Source organism: Bufo bufo, chromosome 2, assembly GCF_905171765.1.
Source record: "Bufo bufo chromosome 2, aBufBuf1.1, whole genome shotgun sequence".
Taxonomy (NCBI): domain Eukaryota; kingdom Metazoa; phylum Chordata; class Amphibia; order Anura; family Bufonidae; genus Bufo; species Bufo bufo.
The window spans coordinates 769488156-769511999 of NC_053390.1; the positions used below are offsets into that span (position 1 = coordinate 769488156).

General features: G+C 45.1%; 1 protein-coding gene across 6 annotated transcripts in view; it reads right to left on the reverse strand.

The window, feature by feature from the left end:
- Window positions 1-23844, reverse strand: part of CPEB2 (cytoplasmic polyadenylation element binding protein 2) — an 85550-nt gene that overhangs the window by 28959 nt on the left and 32747 nt on the right. For 4 of the 6 annotated variants that reach the window (XM_040419093.1, XM_040419091.1, XM_040419092.1 and 1 more), the window contains exons 3-4: window positions 21133-21223; window positions 10076-10126 (exon numbers count right to left, since the gene is read on the reverse strand). In XM_040419093.1, coding sequence (XP_040275027.1) covers window positions 10076-10126; window positions 21133-21223 — 142 coding nt within the window. Of the gene's footprint in view, window positions 1-8; window positions 93-10075; window positions 10127-21132; window positions 21224-23844 lie in introns of all 6 variants that reach the window. The other 2 variants (XM_040419089.1, XM_040419088.1) reach the window with 1 other exon arrangement.

The following is a 23844-nucleotide window of genomic DNA, read 5'->3' on the forward strand; positions in this document are numbered from 1 at the left end:
TGTCTGACCTTTATCTGCCCAATGCGACCGGACGAAAAAATTGCATGAAGACTTTTTCACCCTCTCGCCCATTGTCCGCTCGACAAAAGCCCCTTGTGGGAATAAACAAATCTTTAAACAAATGATAAAAAAAAAAAATTCCACTGTGCGGAAGAGGATAAAGGAAACGAAAATCCTCGTTTATGTAAGCATTTGGCTTGGACACACATAGCAGCAAGTTTTTGGAAATAATCCCTCCCTGCACAGAATTTTTTGGTACACCTTGAGCTCAACCCTGCAGGGCTAGGGCTTGATGAACAGCAGGAGTCATTTCTATATCCATTTGTTGTCTGTTTTTTTTTTTGCCCAAACTGAATCAGGTCTTTCTGCCTCTCCCAGGAGACTGCGTGCGCTTTAAAGGGATTCTCTCACCAGCGACCTCCCTATCCGAGTAGGGGCCTAGGCACCAAGCTGTGGTTCACCTGATTTAAACTCTGCTTTTCATTTCTTGATCCGAGGCTCTCTTCTTGAGTTATGATACTTTTTAATTATATGGAGATTAGGTGCAACGAGGGCACCATTATTGCTCTTGTTGCGCCAAAGCTTCTCTCCTTTCTGTGCCCAGCCCCTCACTAGTTGCTTTGAGTGACAGGGCCAGGCAGTGCAGACATGATGTCTCTTGGACATGTCTTCTGGCGCATGCGTCGTCGGTTCACATATCGGTGCAGTAGTCAGGGCCGAAAACAAGTGAACTGCGCAGGCGCCGATGATGTCAGCAGAAGAGATGGACACGGACATAACAGAGGACACGGTGGAGCACGCGTAGTAAGTTATTTTCATCCCTGTCTAGAATGAAAGCTGCGAATGCGTCGATACGTGACCCAACGGCGCATGTACGAGAACACTGCGTAAGACGAGATTAAGTCGCCAGTGCTTGACCCTGTCAATCAAAGCCGCTGCCCACAGAAACGAGCTGGGCTTCGGTGCAACCAGTGAGACCCTTGTTGCACCAAACTCCTAATTTGCATATTAACAAAGAAGTACAAGCCTGGAACATTTCCTCGGATCAAGAAGAGAAAAACGGCGTTTTAATCAAGTGGACCACAGCTATGTGCCTATATGCCCTTAGTCAGATAGGGAGGTGGTGGGGGCCGATTCCCTTTGAAAATCTAAAAGCTTCCAAAAAGGTAAAAAAAAATATTAAAAAAAGTACAAAAATACAACAAAACCTGTCTGAAAATTCTGGCAGTCTGGTACTTGTGGCCCAGATTGGTGAGAGTAGTTTATCAGGGGCCATTAGGTAAACTGTGCCAATAAGTAGCTCTTACTTTGCTTCCTTAAAGACCATGCTTTTATTTTATCATTTAGCTTATTTATTTATTTTAGCATTTTTGGCTTCTTTTTTTCCTTCTAAGGGCTCACGCACACGATCGTATGTATTTTGCGGTCCAAAAAAAAATGACGACATCTATTTTTCTTTGCGGATCCATTGTAACAATGCCTATCCTTATCTGCAAAACGGACAAGAATAGGACATGTTCTATTTTTTTTGCGGAAGGGACTTGCGGACACATTAAAATGAGTCATTTCCGTCTTTTTTTGTGGACCCTTTGAAGTGAATGGTTCCGCATACGGGCTGCAAAAAAAAAACCTGAACGGACACGGAAAGAAAATACGGTCGTGTGCATGAGCCCTAACACTCGGAACAAAACATTTTTTTCTGGCTCTTTTTCAAGGCTTATAGGGAAGCCTATGAGAAAAACGGTAGAAAGAAATAAAATAAAAAATACACTGAAAACTGTAAAAACCAGAAGTGCAGCACAAAGAACACTCCACAAAAATGTTTCATATGTACTGCATGTCCTAACGCACTTTAGACTTTAAAACAAAATCAGACAGCATATAAAAAAGTAAAGAAAAACTTAAAAACACTGCAAAAAATGAGAAAATGGCAACATTTTTTGAGTTACAATTATTACTTCCAAATTTGGCGCAAAGACACTTTTTTTGGCCTCTGTCAGGTGAATGGTGTCCTGCAGCTTTCCCCGACACATACCGCAAAAGTAGAGCGACGGGAACAGGCTCTAACATATCATGTGAGCTGCGCCAAATTATCACATGGCCAGTGAGGGAAATTTTGAGGAGCTTATGTCGGACTACTTAACTTTTCCTCATTTTATGCATTTACAGGTAACTAAATAAAAATGTAAAAAAATTAAATAAAAAATTTAAAGGGAATCGGTCAGCTTCCTTTAAAACGTGTGTAGTGTGACGCCAAGTCCGATTATGCGATTTCTTTTTCTTCATACTCCCTTCGACGCTGGGCTCCCACAAACCAGCAGTAAAAGGCATCGAGAGGACTCCTGAGCTCACACAAATAAGGGAGAGGACTCAAAGAGCAGTCCTCTCAATGTATTTTATCGCTGGTTTGTTGGAGCCCAGTGAATATGAAGATAAAAATGAGATAAAAGGAATTAGCGATTCTTACACTATACACCGCTCACTCTGGTTTGGAGCTGATAGATTCCCTTTAAAAATGTAGTAAAATTCCTTTAATCTGACATTCGGAATCTGGAATACTGATAATCTGGTACTAATTTGTGGCAGCAAGAAATGTCCTAATATTTCATGTCCATTTGATGATCCAGAGCACTAAAAGAACATTTTCCAATGCCATATCAATTTTTACTGCCACCTGGAGTCTGACAGAGGGGGGCGGCATGATCCCACGTCCATTCACGTGCACGCTCTGATTTCTACAATGATGCGTCTCATCTGGGGGGGGCGGCACAAATCGCCAGACCCGTGGTAAGAGGAATCTGTACACAGATGCATCCCGGGCCCAGACAAAATAAACGTGGATACTGGAAAGCTGGAAGGTCGGCTGATGTCTGCTGACAGGAAGTCGATGGACAAACAAGGCCTTTTAGCCCTTTTCCCATCTCATTCAGGTATAAATAACTGTCGTATGATACCGCCAATAGCTGACAAATACCAGCGCTACATGGCCTTCCTGTACGAGCCACAGCAGCCTCTGCTCGTCCATGGTGGAGAGCTGGCAGTCTAGGTCATGGCTCAGACTCTACGCGTAATTGACAGCTTTTAAGATCATGGGGAGATGCCTTCTCAGATATTTGCCGGCTCTTCCAGGAGTCCAGGTGAGTTGGCAAATATGACTAGACTGCAGATTTTTGGGCCCTGAATCAGGCCGACTCTAGTAAATAACCAACACTTCAGCTCACCCACGCTTGCCATGCACGGGACCCCCAGACCAAGGAAAATTCCAAAACAAGAACAAGATTCCAGCAACCAGACCGTAGTTAAAATCCCAAACCTTTATTTCTCAGACTACTTTCAAACTAGCGGTTTTTGCGGATCCGTCATGAATGTGCAAAAACGCTTCCGTTACAACAATACAACCGCATGTACCCGTCATGAACGGATCCGGTTGTATTAGGTCTTCTATAGCCATGACGGATCAGTCATGAACACCATTAAAAAGTCAATGGGGGACGGATCAGTTTTCTATTGTGTCAGAGAAAACGGACCCGTCCCCATTGATTGTGTGCCAGGACGGATCCGTCTTGCTTCGCACCACATGGCGGACAGAAAAACGCTGCAGGCAGCGTTTTAGTATCCGCCGTCAGAGCGGAATGGTGACTGAACGGAGGCAAACTGATGCGTTCTGAGCGGATCCTCTTCCATTCAGAATGCATTGGGGCAAAACTGATCCGTTTTGGACCGCTTGTGAGAGCCCTGAACGGATCTCAGAAACGGAAAGCCAAAACGCCAGTGTGAAAGTGGCCTTACTTTTAAAATCCATATGGCAACCGGAGTCACAAAGCGGTCTACGCGTTTCGACGTAGTGTCTTAATCATGACCAATGATTAAGACACTACGTTGAAATGCGTAGACTGCTTTGTGACTCCAGTTGCCATATGGATTTTAAAGGCCGACTCTAGTGAACAGGAATGTGGGACTGTAGGGTGGCACTGTCGCTCCTTATCTGTCCATCCATGTCTACCATGTCTATCCATCTCTCCCACATCGTGCGAGGCTCAGCGGCAAAGACCGCATGACCCAAGACGCAAAATTTAGCATCACAATTTTGATTGTGGCCTAAACAAAAATCGTAAATTATGGAGCATACCATATTTGCACCATAATTTTCAATTTTTTTTAGCTTCTCGCCATTTCATCTGAACATCCAGACCATTACTGCAATGCACCAACTGTTCAGCTCCACAAATTCAGCACTGCTATATCCGCAGTCTAAGGGCACCAAGAAAATAGGGTCATCATATGCTATAAAACCTGTAGGATTCTGAGCATGTAAACTGTAGGCATGTGCCTATAGGAACGCCGTGCCTCATATATAACCCCACACACAGTCACACCCCTCATACCCTTGTAAACCATGAATGAAGCCATAGTCCATCTGTGTAATGGTAAGGAATAAATAACCTCTCTGATTCAGAACGCTTCTCGTGCAGGAAAAGCAGTTCTGATGTTGGAGAGCGGGAATGAAATGGCTGCATTGACCTACAAACGTCCAACTCACGGTAAATGGTAGTTGCGCTGCAGGCAATCCGGAGATTTGCATGAAATTTGCCTGCACTCATTTTCACTCTCAATTACCTAACTCTGTTTTCTTTCCCAACAGCCTAGATCCCCTGCCAGGTGAAAAGTGATGTCAGCACGGATAGATGATGGAAAACGCGTGAGGTACAGTAAAGGTCTTAATCCCACTCCACCCCAGAGGCCTCTTAGATGGTTGTGTTAAGCTCCTGGAGATTTCAAGCAAAACCAAAGTAAATCATGGATCACGGGGAGCCCTTACGGAGGTTGTAAAGGCCTCGGGACTGTAAAACTTGGCCATATATAATGTTAAGTAGAAATAATTGGTGCAATATACATTTCCGACAAGCCTCAACACCAGTCAGAATGGAGTTACGCCAGACTAAAGACCAGTGGCCACTGGTAATTCTACTTTCCTCGACTAACAGTAGCTCTGTAAGGTTGAAGGAGTTTTTCAAGGAGATGATTAAAAAATAAAAAAAATGTTAAAAATAAAAACTAATCATTACTCACCCCCACGGATCCCTGCTGCTCTCCACTTCCTGCTCCTGTTTGACAAGCCAGATATCCCAGAAAAGGCTCACTCAGCCAATCATTGGCCTTAGCGGTGACCCGCCTCAGCCAGTGGGTCTTTTGTGGCATGACCCAGGACCAGTAAGAGAGCAGTGGGTACTGAAGAAGCGTGACACAGCAGCAGGGGGATCAGTGAAGGTGAGTAACTGCGCTTTTTGTTTAATTTTTTTAACCATTTCTGAGCTGTTGTTATTTAAAACCCTTTGGAATCAGATACAGTCATCAGGTATTCCAGTGATAAATATGTCCACTCCATTCAGACTCCTCCTTGCTGTGGTCGTGTGGGATAGGGGGAACTTGGTCCTCTGTTCTAGCATTGAGTGGGGTCCCAGTGATCAGAGCCCCTACGATACAGTCTAGGGGATAGATAAATGTATTGGGCTGAAACCCCCCTCTAAAACACATACAGTGGTCCCTCAAGATACAATGGCCTCAGGACACAATATTTTCAACATACGATGGTCTTTCCTGGGAGATCATAAGTTCAGATCCAACTAATTATTATGGCCATTTCTGTATTGGCGGTCTAGTGGCTCCTCTCTACAGTACAGTGCGGTACTACATGTCCTGTACTGCTCTACACCTGCTCCTATGTACACCGGGGAGGGCGGACCCATGTTATGTTTTTGGTACATTTACGTACAGTACAGGACCCTGAAGAAGCTCCTGTCCTCGCCATAGTTGATTTCCAGTTTCCAGCAGTGCCATTCCTGACTCATAAGTAAGGATTCGCTTTCTGTCTTACTTATCTGCTTATTTTTCTTAAATCTAAATTTTCTCTTATATTAGGATTTTTTTCTGAGTTATGGAGTCATTGTTCAGTGTTGGCTCTGTTCCAGGGGTGTAGCCAGTTTCAACAGGCTGCTTCCCCATGCTATGCACATTGATTGCCATGTACAAATACAACCGCACCACAAGTTTAGCTAGAGATTAGTACAGTGTCATCTGAACCTCCAGCGAGAAAAAAAGTGGATTATCAGGAAAATCAAGAGCCTTAAAGGGGAAGTCCCAAGATTTAATAGAGTCTGACTGCAGTTGGCACCATGCTAAACAGACGCCATCACTAAGTAGGGGCTGGCAAAGCAGGACAAACGTTTGTGGAGCTTTTCTCAAGTGCAGTGTGAATATGAAGTTTTATCCTGCCAGATTTTGCTGTACCAAGTGTCCAGAAGGAGGGGCTTCACAGTGAAGTGTTCTCTGATTTGCGCTGCTTCCAAGCCCCGCCCCTATGATCTGAGTCACAGTTATACAGGGCTCCTAGTGGTCTCTCAGAGCAGAGGGGAGGGGCTGTGAAGCAGGCATTGAAGTGCAGGAGCAGAATGCTGCTGAATAAAACTTCATTTTCTCACTACTCCTGATGAGAAAAGCGCCACAAAAGCTATGTTTGTCCTGCGCTCCCCAGCTCTTACCTAGTGCTGTCAACAGTTAAGCATGGTCAAAAATGCTGACTGACCCCCTTTAAACGTATCCTCCTACCTACAGGGGAGCCTATAAAAGCTTCATTGATTCTGTGGGATAGAACACTGTACTTAAGATACTTATGGCAGTCTGGTAGAGATGAATGGAGCGACAGCGCACATGCTCAATGGCCAGTCTATCAATATGGGGGACATAAGACTCCTATTCGCAGCAACTGAACCCCTATCGATCAGAAACCTATCCCCCATCCACAAGAAAGGGGATACGTTTTTATTGCATGGAGATTTGATTAAAGTAGTCAATGTTATATACGTTTTAACCCTGTAGAGCCAATATTCTGGTACTCAGAGAAAGAAAATGGCCATGACTGCCAGGGGAGATGTGAACCCCTGTCAAACAGCCCCAATATCTCAGCTTCCTGGACTGATGTGAGCATATTACTGTACATCTAGGCAGATTTTATATGAAGGAGACTAGGAAAGTCAGCTGACTACCCAGATGACAGCTGTTGGTTGTCACCTAGCTTTCTCATATACAGATAGCGGATCGCTGGGTGCCCTGATATAGCGAGACCGAATCCTTGGCAACAGAGCTAACAATCTAATTTTCCAAGAGTAGGCCTAGATATAACCAGGACAACCTATGCTGCTGGGGTCAGGAACATAATAGTGGAGTCGGTGACTTCCATGCACATCATTGTCAGGTTATCCAGGCCTTACATTTATGTAAATGCGGAGGGGCGCGCGCAAATACGAGTCGCTTGCGATAGCTGCAATTATTCTTCCCCAGCAATAAATTAGGAAATATTTCTGGTAGGACCTGGGCTCAGGAGCCACGACGTGCAGCTATAAAGTAGGTTTCTGGTGGCTGCAGATGACAAGATCATCCAAACAGTCCTCATGTTTTAGATTTAGCACCACATAAATTGCTGCTGAGGGGAATTTAGCGAGGAAAAGGTTCTAGTAATCAGTCACTAGATCAATGGCCATGGACGCAGACCATTATTCCTGCAGGGGCGAAAGGTCACCACTTCCATTGCCCTCAGCTTATTAACCCCTGGAGCCAAAGGTCAGACGTTAACAACCAACATACAGCTTTGGTGTAAAAAGTAAAAGCCAACCATGAAGACAAACAGATAGGACAAGGAGTGCGCTCCGGAGCTAGATGGGTTCAGCATGTCTCACGAAAACAAAAATCACCTTGACTTGTCCGCTGTTGTCCAGTAGTGAAATATTCCACTGGTAGATCTGGGTAGTAACCAACATGGCCGTCACTGCAACATTCATCACTCAGCTTTCCCAGAATCCTGAATGGCAAATCTGCCAAGCCGTGCGGCAAGGAGGCTTGTCAACCGTGGCATAGCCAAAATCTGGAGCGTCTTTGAAACAGGCTGTCGCAATGGGACACCCTAAAAGTCCATACACCTTAGGCCTCATGCACACAAACGTTGTTGGGTTCTGCAAAAAATGCCGCTCGGATGCGGACCCATTCACTTCAATGGGGCCGCAAAAGATGCGGACAGCACTCTGCGTTGCTCTATTCCATGGCCCCGCAAAAAATTAGAACATGTCCTATTCTTGTCCGTTCAATTATGGGTGGCCCGTTCTGTAAATTGCGGAACGCACTCGGGCAGCATAATTGTTTTGCAGATCCGTAATATGTGGACCGCAAAACACGGCGCAGTTGGGTGCATGAGGTTTTACTTCGATATTTCAGACTCCCTCATACACCTGCATCCTCAGCCTTGAGGAAAGGGGAATAAGCCGCTATATGACTCCTCTGGCAGAGGCCTCCATCTTGTGTGGATAAAGGCATTTTGAAATCTAAAGCTGCCCATGCAAATTCAATGTCGGCCGAACGACGGCTCTCTCTCCCGTCTCCAAGCATCACGTGTACGGCCAGCATAACACGCCTGATCCTTCTTTCACCCACCATCTGATGTTAACATAAAATAAGGGCACCTCACATTAGACAGACGGCTGATCCCACCAAAATTGGTAGATTTGGCCAACTAGGCCCTTTATACATGGGCCATTGATCGGGAACGATCATAGCCCGGTGAACACATGCCACCAATCACCGGAAAGACATTTTTTGTGGCAATAAAGCTCATAATCTGTCAGGGCACATGGCGGCATGTAAGAAGGGAATGTGGTGCTCAGAAATGTAAACGGCATGAGGATGAATGATCGTATGACAAGTCATTCATCCCCACAATGTCTGGCCAACAGTTGCATAATTTTAAGAGTAATACATCTGTTGACCTGCAAATTTGTCTGGCCATTGACCGCCGCAGTTGGGCTGGCTTTTGGCTGCATGTATCTGCTGCTGCAGAAGGTGGATTTAGACAGGACGATTATGCAGCCGATTCTCGGGAAGAAAGCGTTCCTTCCTGACAGTCGGCTGCTCGCTCAGTGACGGAGGCCACGCATTTACATGCAGTGATCTCCTTCACTGTCGGAGGACGCTTTTCTCGACCACACAATCTGCTGCCCAGAAACTATGATCAGTGGTGCCTCCGTGAATGTCAGGATAACCCGATGAACGAGTGTTTCGCCTGTTCATCGGGTGATCGGCCGCGCATTTACACGGGCGGACTGTCGGGAATGACCGTTCGCAGGAATGGTCGTTCCCAATAATCTGGACAATTATTGGCTTGTGTAAATGTTGATTAGAGAAAATTGCCGATTACAAATCTGCGAGACGCGCACAATTCGACATACTGATAGTATCAATCGGAGCTCGTGACCAGGTGGAATATCTGCCCATGCACAAAGACCCCTGTGTATGGGCACCTTTAGGCTACTTTCACACTAGCAGCAGGACGGATCTGACAGGCTGTTCACCCAGTCGGATCCGTCCTGCCGCTATTTCGCCGTGCCGCCGCTCCGTCCCCATTGACTATAATGAGGACGGGGGTGGAGCTCCGGCGCAGCACGGCAGTGCATGGCGAAATAGCGGCAGGACGTATCCGACAGGGTGAACAGCCTGTCAGATCCGTCCTGCCGCTAGTGTGAAAGCACCCTTAGCCATTCACCACTTATCTGTCACGATTCCTCCATTACTGCCGAAAATCCCATCCTGATATAGCTATATTTCTCCTAACATCAAAGGTGGGGTTTGGCTTCTGAAAAGCCACCAGAGATCCTGAGCGGACCCTGCCAAAATGATGGTGAACTGCCATAACAAGACTAATGTCCGAGTCATTTTAAGAGAGCCCTCATTAGTCATGCATTACTAAACGGAGCCATCATGAATCCGGCACAGAGCGGTGTGCACGGAGGTATACCGATACCAACGAACGTGATCATACTGCTCAATATCGTGCCCGTCAGAGACTACCGCGCTCGCTACCGAATGACAGATTACTTGGCACGCAACCAGCGCCAAGAACAAACTTAATTACAGTGGCATTATAATCTGCTGTTATTTCAGCTCTGCTACATATAGGTGGACGTACTACACCAGGAACACATGCAGGATGTAACGCTGAGCTAATATTTAATCAAGTAACTAAATTATTTACCATTCAGCATGAGAAGACTGTCCGTCCCCGGATGGGGGTAGTTCAAACGACCTGGAAAAGAAGAAAAAAGAATTGTTAAGTAACGGAGTTACAAGCAGTCCGGAAATGTGCTGACCTCGGGAGATCTGCCCCCCACTGCCCCTGTACCCCCTCTGTATCCCGAGCAGCAGGCAGCTTCCCCCTGTAGCCAATAAACCAACAGGCAGAAACATAATCCGCAAAACAACAAATTTCTTCATGTTGTGACATCGAGCAAACATTCCTGGTCTCCTGTGTGTCCCGCCACCTTCCTGCACCACACAAGGTGACCCAGGCCTCAAAAATAGGAGGTCATCGTCAATTTATTAAAAGGGTTTGTCGTCCATTTTTTTGTGGCTCAGCTTTCCTAGACCTCTGCACGTGTCCAGTGATACAGATGTGACCGCTACCTCTGCACACCCTTTACCTACTCCGTGTGGTTCCCTACAAATGTATAGCTAGAAGACCCGTCAACGGAGACACTGGGCGGAAATTACTGCAAGTGCCTCAAAGGGAACCGGAAAAGTCACTGATTAACCAGACACAAGGGGGGGCATTTACTAAGCATGTTGCGCCAGAATTATGGTGTAAAATGCGTCAAAAAGAATGGCGTTTTCATTTGCGCCAAAAAAATCAACTGGTTTCGCCCGAATTTTCACCGTGAAGAATGCATCACGCATTCTAAATGTCAAAGGAGGGGGGGCTATCAAATTGGGCGCATATGACACCTCATTTATCATCCTCTTATCGGCAGAAATGGCTCAAATTGTAGTTGATAATTAAGCCGTCTTATGTGGTGGTGTTTTGTGCAAAAAAGTCGCATTTATGGCAGAAAGATGGGACTTTTTGTCAAAAAGTCCCATTTATAAAAAGAAAGCCAACTTGTATTAAAACGGGACACATTTTTTTCTAATAGAAATGAGCCAAACTGCGGGGTTTTGTCAGTAAATTGACATCAAACAAAACAAAAGTCGCAATTTACCACTGGAAATGTCGCAAATATGTTTCAAATGTCTCACGTGTGGTCTGGCAGTGTGGGGGGGGGGTGCCTTAAATGGCGCATTTTAGTTTTAAAAAGTCGCATATTAGTGCCATTGGTGTTAAAATGTCGCAAATAGAGAGAAATAGGTGGATAGTCAGGTTTATATTTTAAAAAGTCACATTTTAAAAGTGGTGTGCGCCTTTTGATATATGAAGTGAAATAAATCACCACTTTTAATTTGTAATTTGCGCCAAAAAAATACTAACATTATGTCATTATTGATAAATGCCCCCCAGTGTCTTGCAGGACTAGCTCATCTGTGTGTAATGATAACTTTCACTTAACTTCAACCTGGGAAAAAAAAAAAGGTATTTAAATCTATATGCAAATGAGCAGTTAGGTGCACCGAGGGCGGGCCCAAGCCACTCGGTGCACCCATGCTCCTGCTGTTACCTTTGGAAGCCCCTCTCTCTCTCCTTATGGATTGACAGGGCCAGGTTTCTACAAAGTCATCTCGCCTGGCCCTGTCAATCAGGAAAGAGAAGGAGGGGCTGGCAGAGGAATCAGGAGGAGCAGTAGTGCACAGAGTGGCTTGAGCCCGCCCTCGGTGCACTTAACTGCTCATTTACTTATGGATTAAAAGTACCTTTTTTTTCCAGAATGAAACACCATATCGCTAAGTAAATGATATCATTACATTCAGCTGAGCTAGACCTTGTGCCTGGTTTATGAGAAGTTCCTGGTGACCGATTCCCTTTAATCTGCTCAGTAAATCTAAGTTCTGGAGAACTTCTTCAAGAACCTTTGAACAACTAAATTTTAAGTCTATGTACAGTATTCCTCTGGTATTAAAAGGGTTTTCCGAGATTTTTTAACTGATCCTCTGGAAAGGTCATCAGTATCTGATCGGTGTGGGTCTGACACCCAGGACCCCTGCCAATTAGCCGTTGGAGAAGGCAGCGGTGATAAGAGTAGAGCGGTGGCCTTCTCTCAGCTTCTACATTGTATAGTGACTGTTCTTGGTATCGCAGCTCAGCCGCAGTCACTTCAGTGGGGCCGAGCTACGGCTAGACCATGTGACCGATGAACGTGATGTCACATGGCCTAGATCAGGAATGCCCAACCTGCGGCCCTCCAGCTGTTGCAAAACTACAACTCCCAGCATGCCCAGACGGCCTACAGCAGGGCATGTTGGGAGTTGTAGTTTTGAAGAGAATCCCTGGCCTAGACTAAACCTGCGAGAAAGCAGTGGCGTTACTGCGAGTGCTGGTGCTTTCTCAAACAGTTGATCGGCAGGAGTTCCAGGTGTCAGACCCCCACTGATCAGATCTGATATCTTAACCACCTCAGCCCCCAGTGCTTAAACACCCTGAAAGACCAGGCCACTTTTTACACTTCTGACCTACACTACTTTCACCGTTTATTGCTCGGTCATGCAACTTACCACCCAAATGAATTTTACCTCCTTTTCTTCTCACTAATAGAGCTTTCATTTGGTGGTATTTCATTGCTGCTGACATTTTTACTTTTTTTGTTATTAATCGAAATTTAACGATTTTTTTGCAAAAAAATGACATTTTTCACTTTCAGTTGTAAAATTTTGCAAAAAAAACGACATCCATATATAAATTTTGCTCTAAATTTATTGTTCTACATGTCTTTGATAAAAAAAAAATGTTTGGGTAAAAAAAAAAATGGTTTGGGTAAAAGTTATAGCGTTTACAAACTATGGTACAAAAATGTGAATTTCCGCTTTTTGAAGCAGCTCTGACTTTCTGAGCACCTGTCATGTTTCCTGAGGTTCTACAATGGCCAGACAGTACAAACACCCCACAAATGACCCCATTTCGGAAAGTACACACCCTAAGGTATTCGCTGATGGGCATAGTGAGTTCATAGAACTTTTTATTTTTTGTCACAAGTTAGCGGAAAATGATGATTTTTTTCTTTTTTTTTTTTTTTCTTACAAAGTCTCATATTCCACTAACTTGTGACAAAAAATAAAAACTTCCATGAACTCACTATGCCCATCACGAAATACCTTGGGGTCTCTTCTTTCCAAAATGGGGTCACTTGTGGGGTAGTTATACTGCCCTGGCATTCTAGGGGCCCAAATGTGTGGTAAGGAGTTTGAAATCAAATTCTGTAAAAAATGACCTGTGAAATCCGAAAGGTGCTCTTTGGAATATGGGCCCCTTTGCCCACATAGGCTGCAAAAAAGTGTCACACATCTGGTATCTCTGTACTCAGGAGAAGGTGGGGAATGTGTTTTGGGGTGTCATTTTACATATACCCATGCTGGGTGAGAGAAATATCTTGGCAAAATACAACTTTTCCCATTTTTTTATACAAAGTTGGCATTTGACCAAGATATTTATCTCACCCAGCATGGGTATATGTAAAAAGACACCCCAAAACACATTCCTCAACTTCTCCTGAATACAGAGATACCAGATGTGTGACACTTTTTTGCAGCCTAGGTGGGCAAAGGGGCCCATATTCCAAACAGCACCTTTCGGATTTCACAGGTCATTTTTTACAGAATTTGATTTCAAACTCCTTACCACACATTTGGGCCCCTAGAATGCCAGGGCAGTATAACTACCCCACAAGTGACCCCATTTTGGAAAGAAGACACCCCAAGGTATTCGCTGATGGGCATAGTGAGTTCATGGAAGTTTTTATTTTTTGTCACAAGTTAGTGGAATATGAGACTTTGTATGAAAAAAAAAAAAAAAAAAAAAAAAATCATCATTTTCCACTAACTTGTGACAAAAAATAAAAAATTCTAGGAACTCGCCATGCCCCTCACGGAATACCTTGGGGTGTCTTCTTTCCAAAATGGGGTCACTTGTGGGGTAGTTATACTGCCCTGGCATTTTCCAGGGGCCCTAATGTGTGGTAAGTAGGTAAATGACGAGTGAAATCCGAAAGGTGCTCTTTGGAATGTGGGCCCCTTTGCCCACCTAGGCTGCAAAAAAGTGTCACACATGTGGTATCTCCGTATTCAGGAGACATTGGGGAATGTGTTTTGGGGTGTCATTTTACATATACCCTTGCTGGGTGAGAGAAATATCTTGGCAAAAGACAACTTTTTCCATTTTTTTTATACAAAGTTGGCATTTGACCAAGATATTTATCTCACCCAGCATGGGTATATGTAAAATGACACCCCAAAACACATTGCCCAACTTCTCCTGAGTACGGCGATACCAGATGTGTGACACTTTTTTGCAGCCTAGATGCGCAAAGGGGCCCAAATTCCTTTTAGGAGGGCATTTTTAGACATTTGGATACCAGACTTCTTCTCACGCTTTGGGGCCCCTAGAATGCCAGGGCAGTATAAATACCCCACATGTGACCCCATTTTGGAAAGAAGACACCCCAAGGTATTCAATGAGGGGCATGGCGAGTTCATAGAAATTTTTTTTTTTTGGCACAAGTTAGCGGAAATTGATATTTTTTATTTTTTTCTCACAAAGTCTCCCGTTCCGCTAACTTGGGACAAAAATTTCAATCTTTCATGGACTCAATATGCCCCTCACGGAATACCTGGGGGTGTCTTCTTTCCGAAATGGGGTCACATGTGGGGTATTTATACTGCCCTGGCATTCTAGGGGCCCTAAAGCGTGAGAAGAAGTCTGGAATATAAATGTCTAAAAAATTTTACGCATTTGGATTCCGTGAGGGGTATGGTGAGTTCATGTGAGATTTTATTTTTTGTAACAAGTTAGTGGAATATGAGACTTTGTAAGAAAAAAAAAAAATTCCGCTAACTTGGGCCAAAAAAAAGACTGAATGCAGCCTTACAGGGGGGGGGGGATCAATGACATGGGGGTGATCAGGGAGTCTATATGGGGTGATCACCCAACTGTCATTGATCACCCCCCTGTAAGGCTGCATTCAGACGTCCGTATGATTTTTACGGATCCGATCAGTCTATCAGTGGATCCGTAAAAATCATGCGGACATCTGAATGGAGCTTTACAGGGGGGTGATCAATGACAGAGGGGTAATCAATGACAGGGGGGTGATCAGGGAGTCTATATGGGGTGATCACCACAGTCATTGATCACGCCCCTGTAAGGCTGCATTCAGACGTCCGTATGATTTTTACGGATCCGATCAGTCTATCAGTGGATCCGTAAAAATCATGCGGACATCTGAATGGAGCTTTACAGGGGGGTGATCAATGACAGGGGGGTAATCAATGACAGGGGGGTGATCAGGGAGTCTATATGGGGTGATCACCACAGTCATTGATCACTCCCCTGTAAGGCTCCATTCAGACGTCCGTATGATTTTTACGGATCCGATCAGTCTATCAGTGGATCCGTAAAAATCATGCGGACATCTGAATGGAGCTTTACAGGGGGGTGATCAATGACAGGGGGGTGATCAGGGAGTCTATATGGGGTGATCACCTCCGTCATTGATCACTCCCCTGTAAGGCTGCATTCAGACGTCCGTATGATTTTTACGGATCCGATCAGTCTATCAGTGGATCCGTAAAAATCATGCGGACATCTGAATGGAGCTTTACAGGGGGGTGATCAATGACAGGGGGGTAATCAATGACAGGGGGGTGATCAGGGAGTCTATATGGGGTGATCAGGGGTGATCAAGGGCTAATAAGGGGTTAATAAGTGACGGGGGGGGGGTGTAGTGTAGTGGTGCAACATATTACTGAGCTGCCTGTGTCCTCTGGTGGTCGATCCAAACAAAGGGGACCACCAGAGGACCAGGTAGCAGGTATATTAGACGCTGTTATCAAAACAGCGTCTAATATACCTGTTAGGGGTTAAAAAAAATCACATCTCCAGCCTGCCAGCGAACGATCGCCGCTGGCAGGCTGGAGATCCACTCGCTTACCTTCCGATCCTGTGAACGCGCGCGCCTGTGTGCGCGCGTTCACAGGAAATCTCGCGTCTCGCGAGAGGACGCACCGGCGCGTCCACCCAGAACAACAGGACCGCCGCAAAGACGCAATCCTGCGTACGGCGGTCCTGAGGAGGTTAAAGGGGTTGTCTCATTTCAGTAAGTGGCATTTATCATGTAGAGAAAGTTAATACAAGGCACTTACTAATGTATTATTATCCATATTGCTTCCTTTGCTGGCTGGATTCATTTTCTTTTACATTGTACACTGCTCGTTTCCATGGTTACAGACCACCCTGCAATCCACCAGTGGTGGTCGTGCTTGCACAATATGGGAAAAAGCACTAGCCTATGTGCGCTCCTATGGTCCCGGCCACCAGAGAGGCTGATGATTTTCCTATATTGTGCAAGCACGACCACCGCTGATGGATTGGTCTGTAACCATGGAAACGAGCAGTGTATAATGTGATGGAAAAATGAATCCAGCCCGCAACAGAGGCAATATGGGTAATATTTAGAATAACTTTCTCTACAGGATGAATGCAACTTACTGACGTGAGACAACCCCTTTAACTGGATAGGTTCATGTCTGAAAACCCCTTTAAGGAGACACGTCCAAAAATGTCATTAGTACAGGTCTGTGGGCTAGGACCCTTATGATCAGAGGCGGCTCTTCAACCTTTAGCTTGAAGATCAAGGATCTCTAATGCTTCTGGTGTTTCAATAAACTTAAATAAAACCTTAACGCACGATTGAAAGGTTTTACGAAACAGGAGGTCCACGTTACAGCATACTGGCTGTGTGTGTTTGCGCAACTACAACATACATATTAGGGAAAAAATATCATTATCCGCTCAGGAAATGTGCTCCAGGTGATTTCAGAATTAAACCAACATTGACATAGTAGTCCTACTGTGCCGCCCCGGCCCAAATGATTTTAAGATAAACACGAATAGGAGAATAAAGGACAATAGTTCATTTACAAAGTCAACTCCACAGCTGTGAAAACCAAAAAACAACTCGCCGCAAGGGTGCGAAATGGTAGTTAGTAAAAACAGAGGCAAGTGGGGGAATTCGTCACCGACCAGCGTTTCAGGCCGGAGGCTGCTCACACCTCGTCAGATATTAGGTGCAACTCCGGCAGTCCGTGCCTCCAGCTGGCATAGATTTCAGTCTTCTTTAAGCCAGAAAGCTGGTGTAAAAGAAGATAAATATACATGGCCGCTAGCGTCGCCCCTCCCTGCCCTTGCCATGCCCTCACTTTGGTAAAGTGGCGAGGGCGGCGCAGCAACATCATTTGCTCCAAAGTTTTTGTGCAAGTGGCATTAAAAAGTTTTCCCCCATGGGCTTTAGGTCCCATTCTTGTATAAGCACCACGCCACCGCTACATGGGCACTTCATCTGGGGTAGGAGTCACGCAATGTGCGATACGGATCCTAAATACAGCAGTAAGGTGTTCCTATAGAAGCAGGCAAAGGGCCACATTTTCATCTACGGTATATGGAAAAAAACATTGTACCGCATTGTTCCCTAAAACCAAGTCAACCGTACATACTAAATGGTAAAACACTCGGTAACACCGACATGGAAAAGGATCTAGGAATTTTGGTGAACAGCAAACTAAGCAGTAAAGACCAGCGTCAGGCAGCTGCTGCCAAGGCCGATAAGATAATGGGTTGCATCAGAAGGGGCATAGATGCCCGTGATAAGAACATAACATAGTCCTACCACTTTACTAATCACTGGTCAGACCACACATGGAGTACTGTGTACAGTTCTGGGCTCCTGTGAACAAGGCAGACATAGCAGAGCTGGAGAGGGTTCAGAGGAGGGCAACTAAAGTAATAACTGGAATGAGGCTACTACAGTACCCTGAAAGATTATCAACATTAGGGTTATTCACTTTAGAAAAAAGGCGACTAAGGAGTGTGACGAGGGGACATCCTCTGCGTCTGGAGGAAAGAAGGTTTGTACACAAACATAGAAGAGGATTCTTTACGGTAAGAGCAGTGAGACTATGGAACTCTCTGCCTGAGGAGGTGGTGATGGTGAGCAGTGATGGCCAGTTCGAATGCGAACATATGTGGGCTACCATCGCCGGACTTGTGAAAAAAGATGGCAGCCCGCATATGTTCGCGGGCGAACAATGCGAACTGGCCATCACTGATGGTGAGTTCACAAACAGTTCAGGAGGGGCCTGGATGTATTTCTGGAGCGTAATAATATAACAGGCTATAGCTACTAGAGAGGGGTCGTTGATCCAGGGAGATATTCTGGTTAGAGCCGGGAAGGAATTTTTTCCCCTAAAATGAAGAAAATTGGCTGAGGGTGTTTTGCCTTCCTGAGCCTTCAGCCTGAACTGGGTGGGTCTTTTTTCAGCCTTACACACCATGTTACTATGTATACCTTTATATGACTTTTTTGTTCTTTTTGTGTGTAATACATAATGGTAGACCTTCCGAAATGCAATTAGGACTCCTGGCTGCAGGGTGTACATCCAATGACCTGCTAGAGTGGATGGGAAGGGCGCGGGGTGTACTACAACACAAGAGTTTTCTGTGTGCGCCCAAACACACGCAGAGACAAGATGCTCAGTCACAGGGGTGCGCTGTGAACCTCGTGCCTCACATTCCAGGCACTTTCTCCTCGGTTCTGCGGTGCTGCACACAAGATGCACTGTCCGTGCCTGTTTTGATTATTCCGATGAGAGGGGAGTTATTACTAGACACAAAGGCTTGCTTTCTTCCAGCAGAAGAATGTGCCTAGGAGTATACACATACACATTCCCAGCTATAGAGCCGGCCAGCGGCATGTAAATGTTAGCATTTATGAATCTGCATCTCTTCAGACCCTCCAAGACACAAGGACTACTCAGTGGCGGGGGCACCTACCTCACCCGGCAAGAACAAGCCAAGCCTTTCAAGGTTAGAAGGCACTGTGCCCGAGGCGAGATGTCGGTCATGAAAACACAAGAAAGGGACACTAAAGGGACGGGAATCATAAAGGGACTCATTTATAAAGCCCACAGCTCACCATCCAGCCACGGCTCTGTTCACTTTGGGCCGTATTTTTCATTCGTGCGCCATCTGCATCCAAACTTTTTGCAGATAGCGCGCTGACCCATTCATTTCTATGCGGCTATGCACACTGCCGTAATATTTGTTACTGAACATTTCCTATTCCGACCGCGTTGTGGACGAGAACAGCTATTTCTCTTAATGTGAGTGAAGAAAATGTAGAGTGCACATGGAATTTGGCGGATCCGTCGTTTGCAGACTTAAATTCGGACACGCGTGAAGCCTTATAATTGAAGCCACAACGCTGCGTCACATCCGCCATGGAACATATGACTACGCCACTGAACAATGGGGAAGCCAAGCCCCTTGCCACAGTTCAATTACCAAGAAGCCCTGAAGAATTAAAGGAGCACTCCGATACACCGTTTTATGCCTAGTGTAGAGTGAGAGAAGTCTGTGCATGACGCAGGGATTCCCTTTTTGAACCTCTTAGTCATGCTCCACCCCCTCAAGCCCCGTACTAGGCATAACATATGTACTTAAAGGGGATGTATCATCAAAATGACCTATTGTTTAAATCAAGTTAAGAGTTTTGTTATATTTTTTTTTTTCCCCCGATCCTATCTTTATCAACATCCACTCTGTTCATTAGGAGCAGCCACAGATACCGTATGCACAAAAGTGGTAGGGACCTACATGGGAGAGCTGTCTAGGCATGCTCTGTGACCTGTGCAGAGGTCTGGAGGGAGTAGATAAGCTGTGATATCACCTATTGGGTATGGTGAATACTGTGTTATCTACACAGAGGTGATATCTGTCATTGTAATCCTGCTTGTGATAATAATGCAATGGCAGCTGAAAAGTTACCAGTACAGAACAGGAAGTCTGCACACAGTTTTAGGCTTATCGGCCAGTGCAAAAACATCATGGTTTTATTTTTTTTATAACTTAGATAGTAATATGGAAAATTAAAAGAAAAATTGCCAAATCTTGTAAAAAAACATGTTTAGCATAAAAATGTGATTTAAATAATAAGTCATTTTGAATGACCTATTCCCATTACAGTAGTGGTCTGGCCAGGACAAAGCACATCTTATTCTCTACCTGCTTGGGCACGTGGAAGTCTCTACACAAGGTCCCCTTCTATTAGCCTAAGAACAGAGCTGTTGCAAAGAGCATCTCTTGTTCCGGAGGACTCGGCGTGACCATATATAACATTTCCCATAAATAAGGGCATTATACTATAATGAGAATACTGTCGTCCACACTACGCTCTCGTGGCTACCAGGTATAGGAGATCATAAGAACTTTTCATAAAGTCAGAAACAGCCAAGCGATTAGCCGAAAAGATAGAACTTGGGAGGTTTCACTAACACCACAGCACAGAGATAAGAAGTGGAATTTGGTGGAGTCCGTTACAGTTCTGAAATGTCAGGCCAGGGAGCGGATCAATAACCCCACTCACTCGTCCGGGGAAGACCCAAAGCAGCACCGCGATACTTCTACCTCGCTCACACCCTAAGGGCTCATTCACATGACCGTAGGTGTCCCGTTGGCCTAACAGGCCGTATGGACAGGAGCTTTCCTGGAAGTACAACCCCCTTTAAGTGAAATGTATTTAACCCAAAACTGGATACCCATTCTTTCCAGCCATGGGCATTTATCAACTATTGTCTGGAAAGGAGGTAAACGCTAGCTCGGCAGGGGTTGGATACAGCGGATAAGCGGTGTACTCTGCTGTTTCCGTCAGTGTCGCAGATGGCCGCATATTCGACTGTCACTTTATTCAAACTCCTCCTCGCTGTGGACTCGCCGTCCTCCATTGTGGAGATTGGTGGGACCTTCACTGATCTAGTACTTATAACCCATCCAGTGAATAAGAGATAAATGCTCCCACCCCTTTTAAGCTCTACATAAGAATCTGTTCACACTCGAGCTGGGTTCCCTTCTGTCAGGCTTGAATGAAATGCTTTTGATGCCCTGAACACTAGAGTCCGCTAGGCACCTGATGGAGCCATGATGGCCGTCTTAACAAAGCCATCACCCGGCATCATTAACTACACAGCCACGTTTTGGACGGAAGCGAGATAAGCATGGCAACATACAGTATTCACATACATGCCAACAGATATTCACATTATTTACCTGGAAAGTCTACTCACCTTTTAAGGGATCATGTTCAGCTCTCATGATTTCAATGAGGGAGTTTTCCAGTGAGTGCATATTCAAGCTGTCATACATTCGGCTACGATCCTAGAAGAGAACAGCAGCAGATCTGTATTAATATGTCATAGTCTATGGTGATCAAGTACAATTTGGAGTTGTTTTCTGGTACACAGTAAGGTAACATAAGATATTATAATGGGACAGCCCAGTAATGTTCTAGCAGTGTAATGATGCACATATCACAAGCAGGAGACAGGGAAGGCAGGCTGAAGCTGGATCACATAGGAATAAGAGCAGACTGTCCACACAGCACTCTGTCTTCCCTGGTCCCTACTTGTGATTAATAGTATTCTCACTTTCAGAGGAGAGCAGTGTGAAAACACACCAGAATACACAGCTGTGCATCATGTGAACTAGGGGACGGAAGTGTGATGAGCCTCTGCAAAGCCAAGGGCATCATGGGAAATGAAGGCTGCAGGGCGGCACATGAGATTACATTAGGGGGACCAGATCAGACAGGAAGAAGGGGCTAAAATAGTAGATGACTCAAGTATGGCACATCAAGTAGATCCGTGTACTACAGCCTCTACGTTATGCTGGAGTGCTTCCTTAATATAAGGATATCAGAAGTCAACAAAGTATATATAAACCCCTTGTGATAAGGGTCACAGTAAGACATGATGGCTTTCGTTTCTGGTCTTTCTATATTATCACTAAACTATATATAGTGTGTGTATATATATATATATATATATATATATATATATATATATATACACACACACACACACACACGCTATATACATAAATCAGGTCGTCCTATTAGGGGACTCATCCTCTTTACGTCTGTCTGGAGGTATCTGGCATTTCTGAAATATCTTCCATAGCCGAGTAGCGACGCAGGAGACCTCCAGGAAAATAAATGGTCAGCCTGGCTAAAATAAACATACAGCAATTTTTGATAAACCCGGTGGAAAAATCCCCCCTTTAAAACATCTGGCGAGTGTACGAAAGACTATACCAGAGAGGAAGCACCGTGTCCAGATCTCATTACTAGATATACAAATACAATCTGTAAAATACTTATGAAGGTATAGGACGGAGAAGAAACGCCGTTACTGTATTTAGAATGGTGCGCTGTTCTGTAGCATCCGGTATTTCCTCTTATGCAATATATGGGGATCCATATAAGTGACATACATCTTATTTCATTTCAGGGGTGTACAACAAGTTTTTTATCTCATACGTGCGAGAAGAAAAAAATTTATAAAAAAGTGATCAGACATGATAGAGGTATGAGAGGAGGCTACGGTGCCCTAAATTGCCGTGGGGACTACATACTGTATTGTACAGCGTTGTGGCCGTCGGGGTATGCTGAGACTTGTGGTTATACACAGTGCTTTAGAGTACACTTAGACCAGGTTGCCTTGTCTTCGGCTATGTTCACACTGACATTAGGGGCTCCATAATCAGTTACAAATGATCTTAAAGGCAGCACAGAAATCCCACAGGCCTCATTATAAGGCTCTTTTCACACTTCTGCTGAAAGCTCCATCATATTTCGTTGGGAAGTCAATGGCCTCCGTCGAGCATTATTTTCATTTTTCTGCTCCCGTGTCAGAAGTGTGAACACAGCCCAAGGGATCTGTGGTGCAAACGGATGCAGAACAGTGTCCGGACGCTGCGTTTCACGTGTGAGGCGGTATATGGTGTGGGTGCGTAATCGATGCGCAGTATATAAAATCCAACAAGCCTAATTTACGAGGCCCCGTAGGACAACGCCTCAAACCGCCGCCGAGTGGAAAAGTGAAATCAAACTGGAAGGCAACAATTTCTGAGCTGGAATCGTATTTCAGGGAGATAATCAGATTATCCTTATTAAGTCCGCTCTGTGCACCACTCGGCGCTTTTTAATACAGAGGGGCATTGTTGTGGAAGATTACAAGTCCTTCCATAGGGCTCCACATCATGGGCCTTCACAGCCAGGGACACCGCCGAGACCAGTCCCTGAACAAACAGCCGACCAATTAGAAGAAGCCATTAACGAGTCATTTGGGAATGAAGGTCAATATGATAGTACAGTAAACTGCACACAAATATCTGCTCCGTACCCTCCTCGTCTACAACACATTCATCTCCTGTGGATTATATAGCACCAACTTACTCCATAGCGCTGTACACAGTCATTCCCAGTACCTAGCAAATCCAACGTCACCTAAGAAACATTAGGCCCAATTAAAGGGGTTATCCGAGATTAGCGGCGATCCCATGCCGTACATTGGGCGGCACATTACTGCAGCACTCCACCAGTAAGACACATGAAAGTTTGCAACAAAAAAAATTAAAAATAAAAATGTCACAAAAACGGGGTCTTACGACTTTTTATACACCAAGAAACTGGTGCAGCGCCCATTGTAAATGACCACCAATGACACAGCCGAGACAACACAGGAGAGGCTTAGGGACAAATCTGTGAATGTCCATGAGTGGCCCAGCCAGGGGCCTGACATCTCTGGAGAGACCTGAAAATGGCTGTCCACCACTGATCCCTATCCAATCCGACAGAGAGGATCTGCAGAGAAAATGGAAGAAAACCCCCAAATCCTGGTGTACAAACCTTGTGGCATCATACCCGAGAAGACTGGAGGCTGTAATCGCTGCCAGAGGGGCTTCAACTAAGTAAAGGGTCTGAAAACTTATGTCAATGC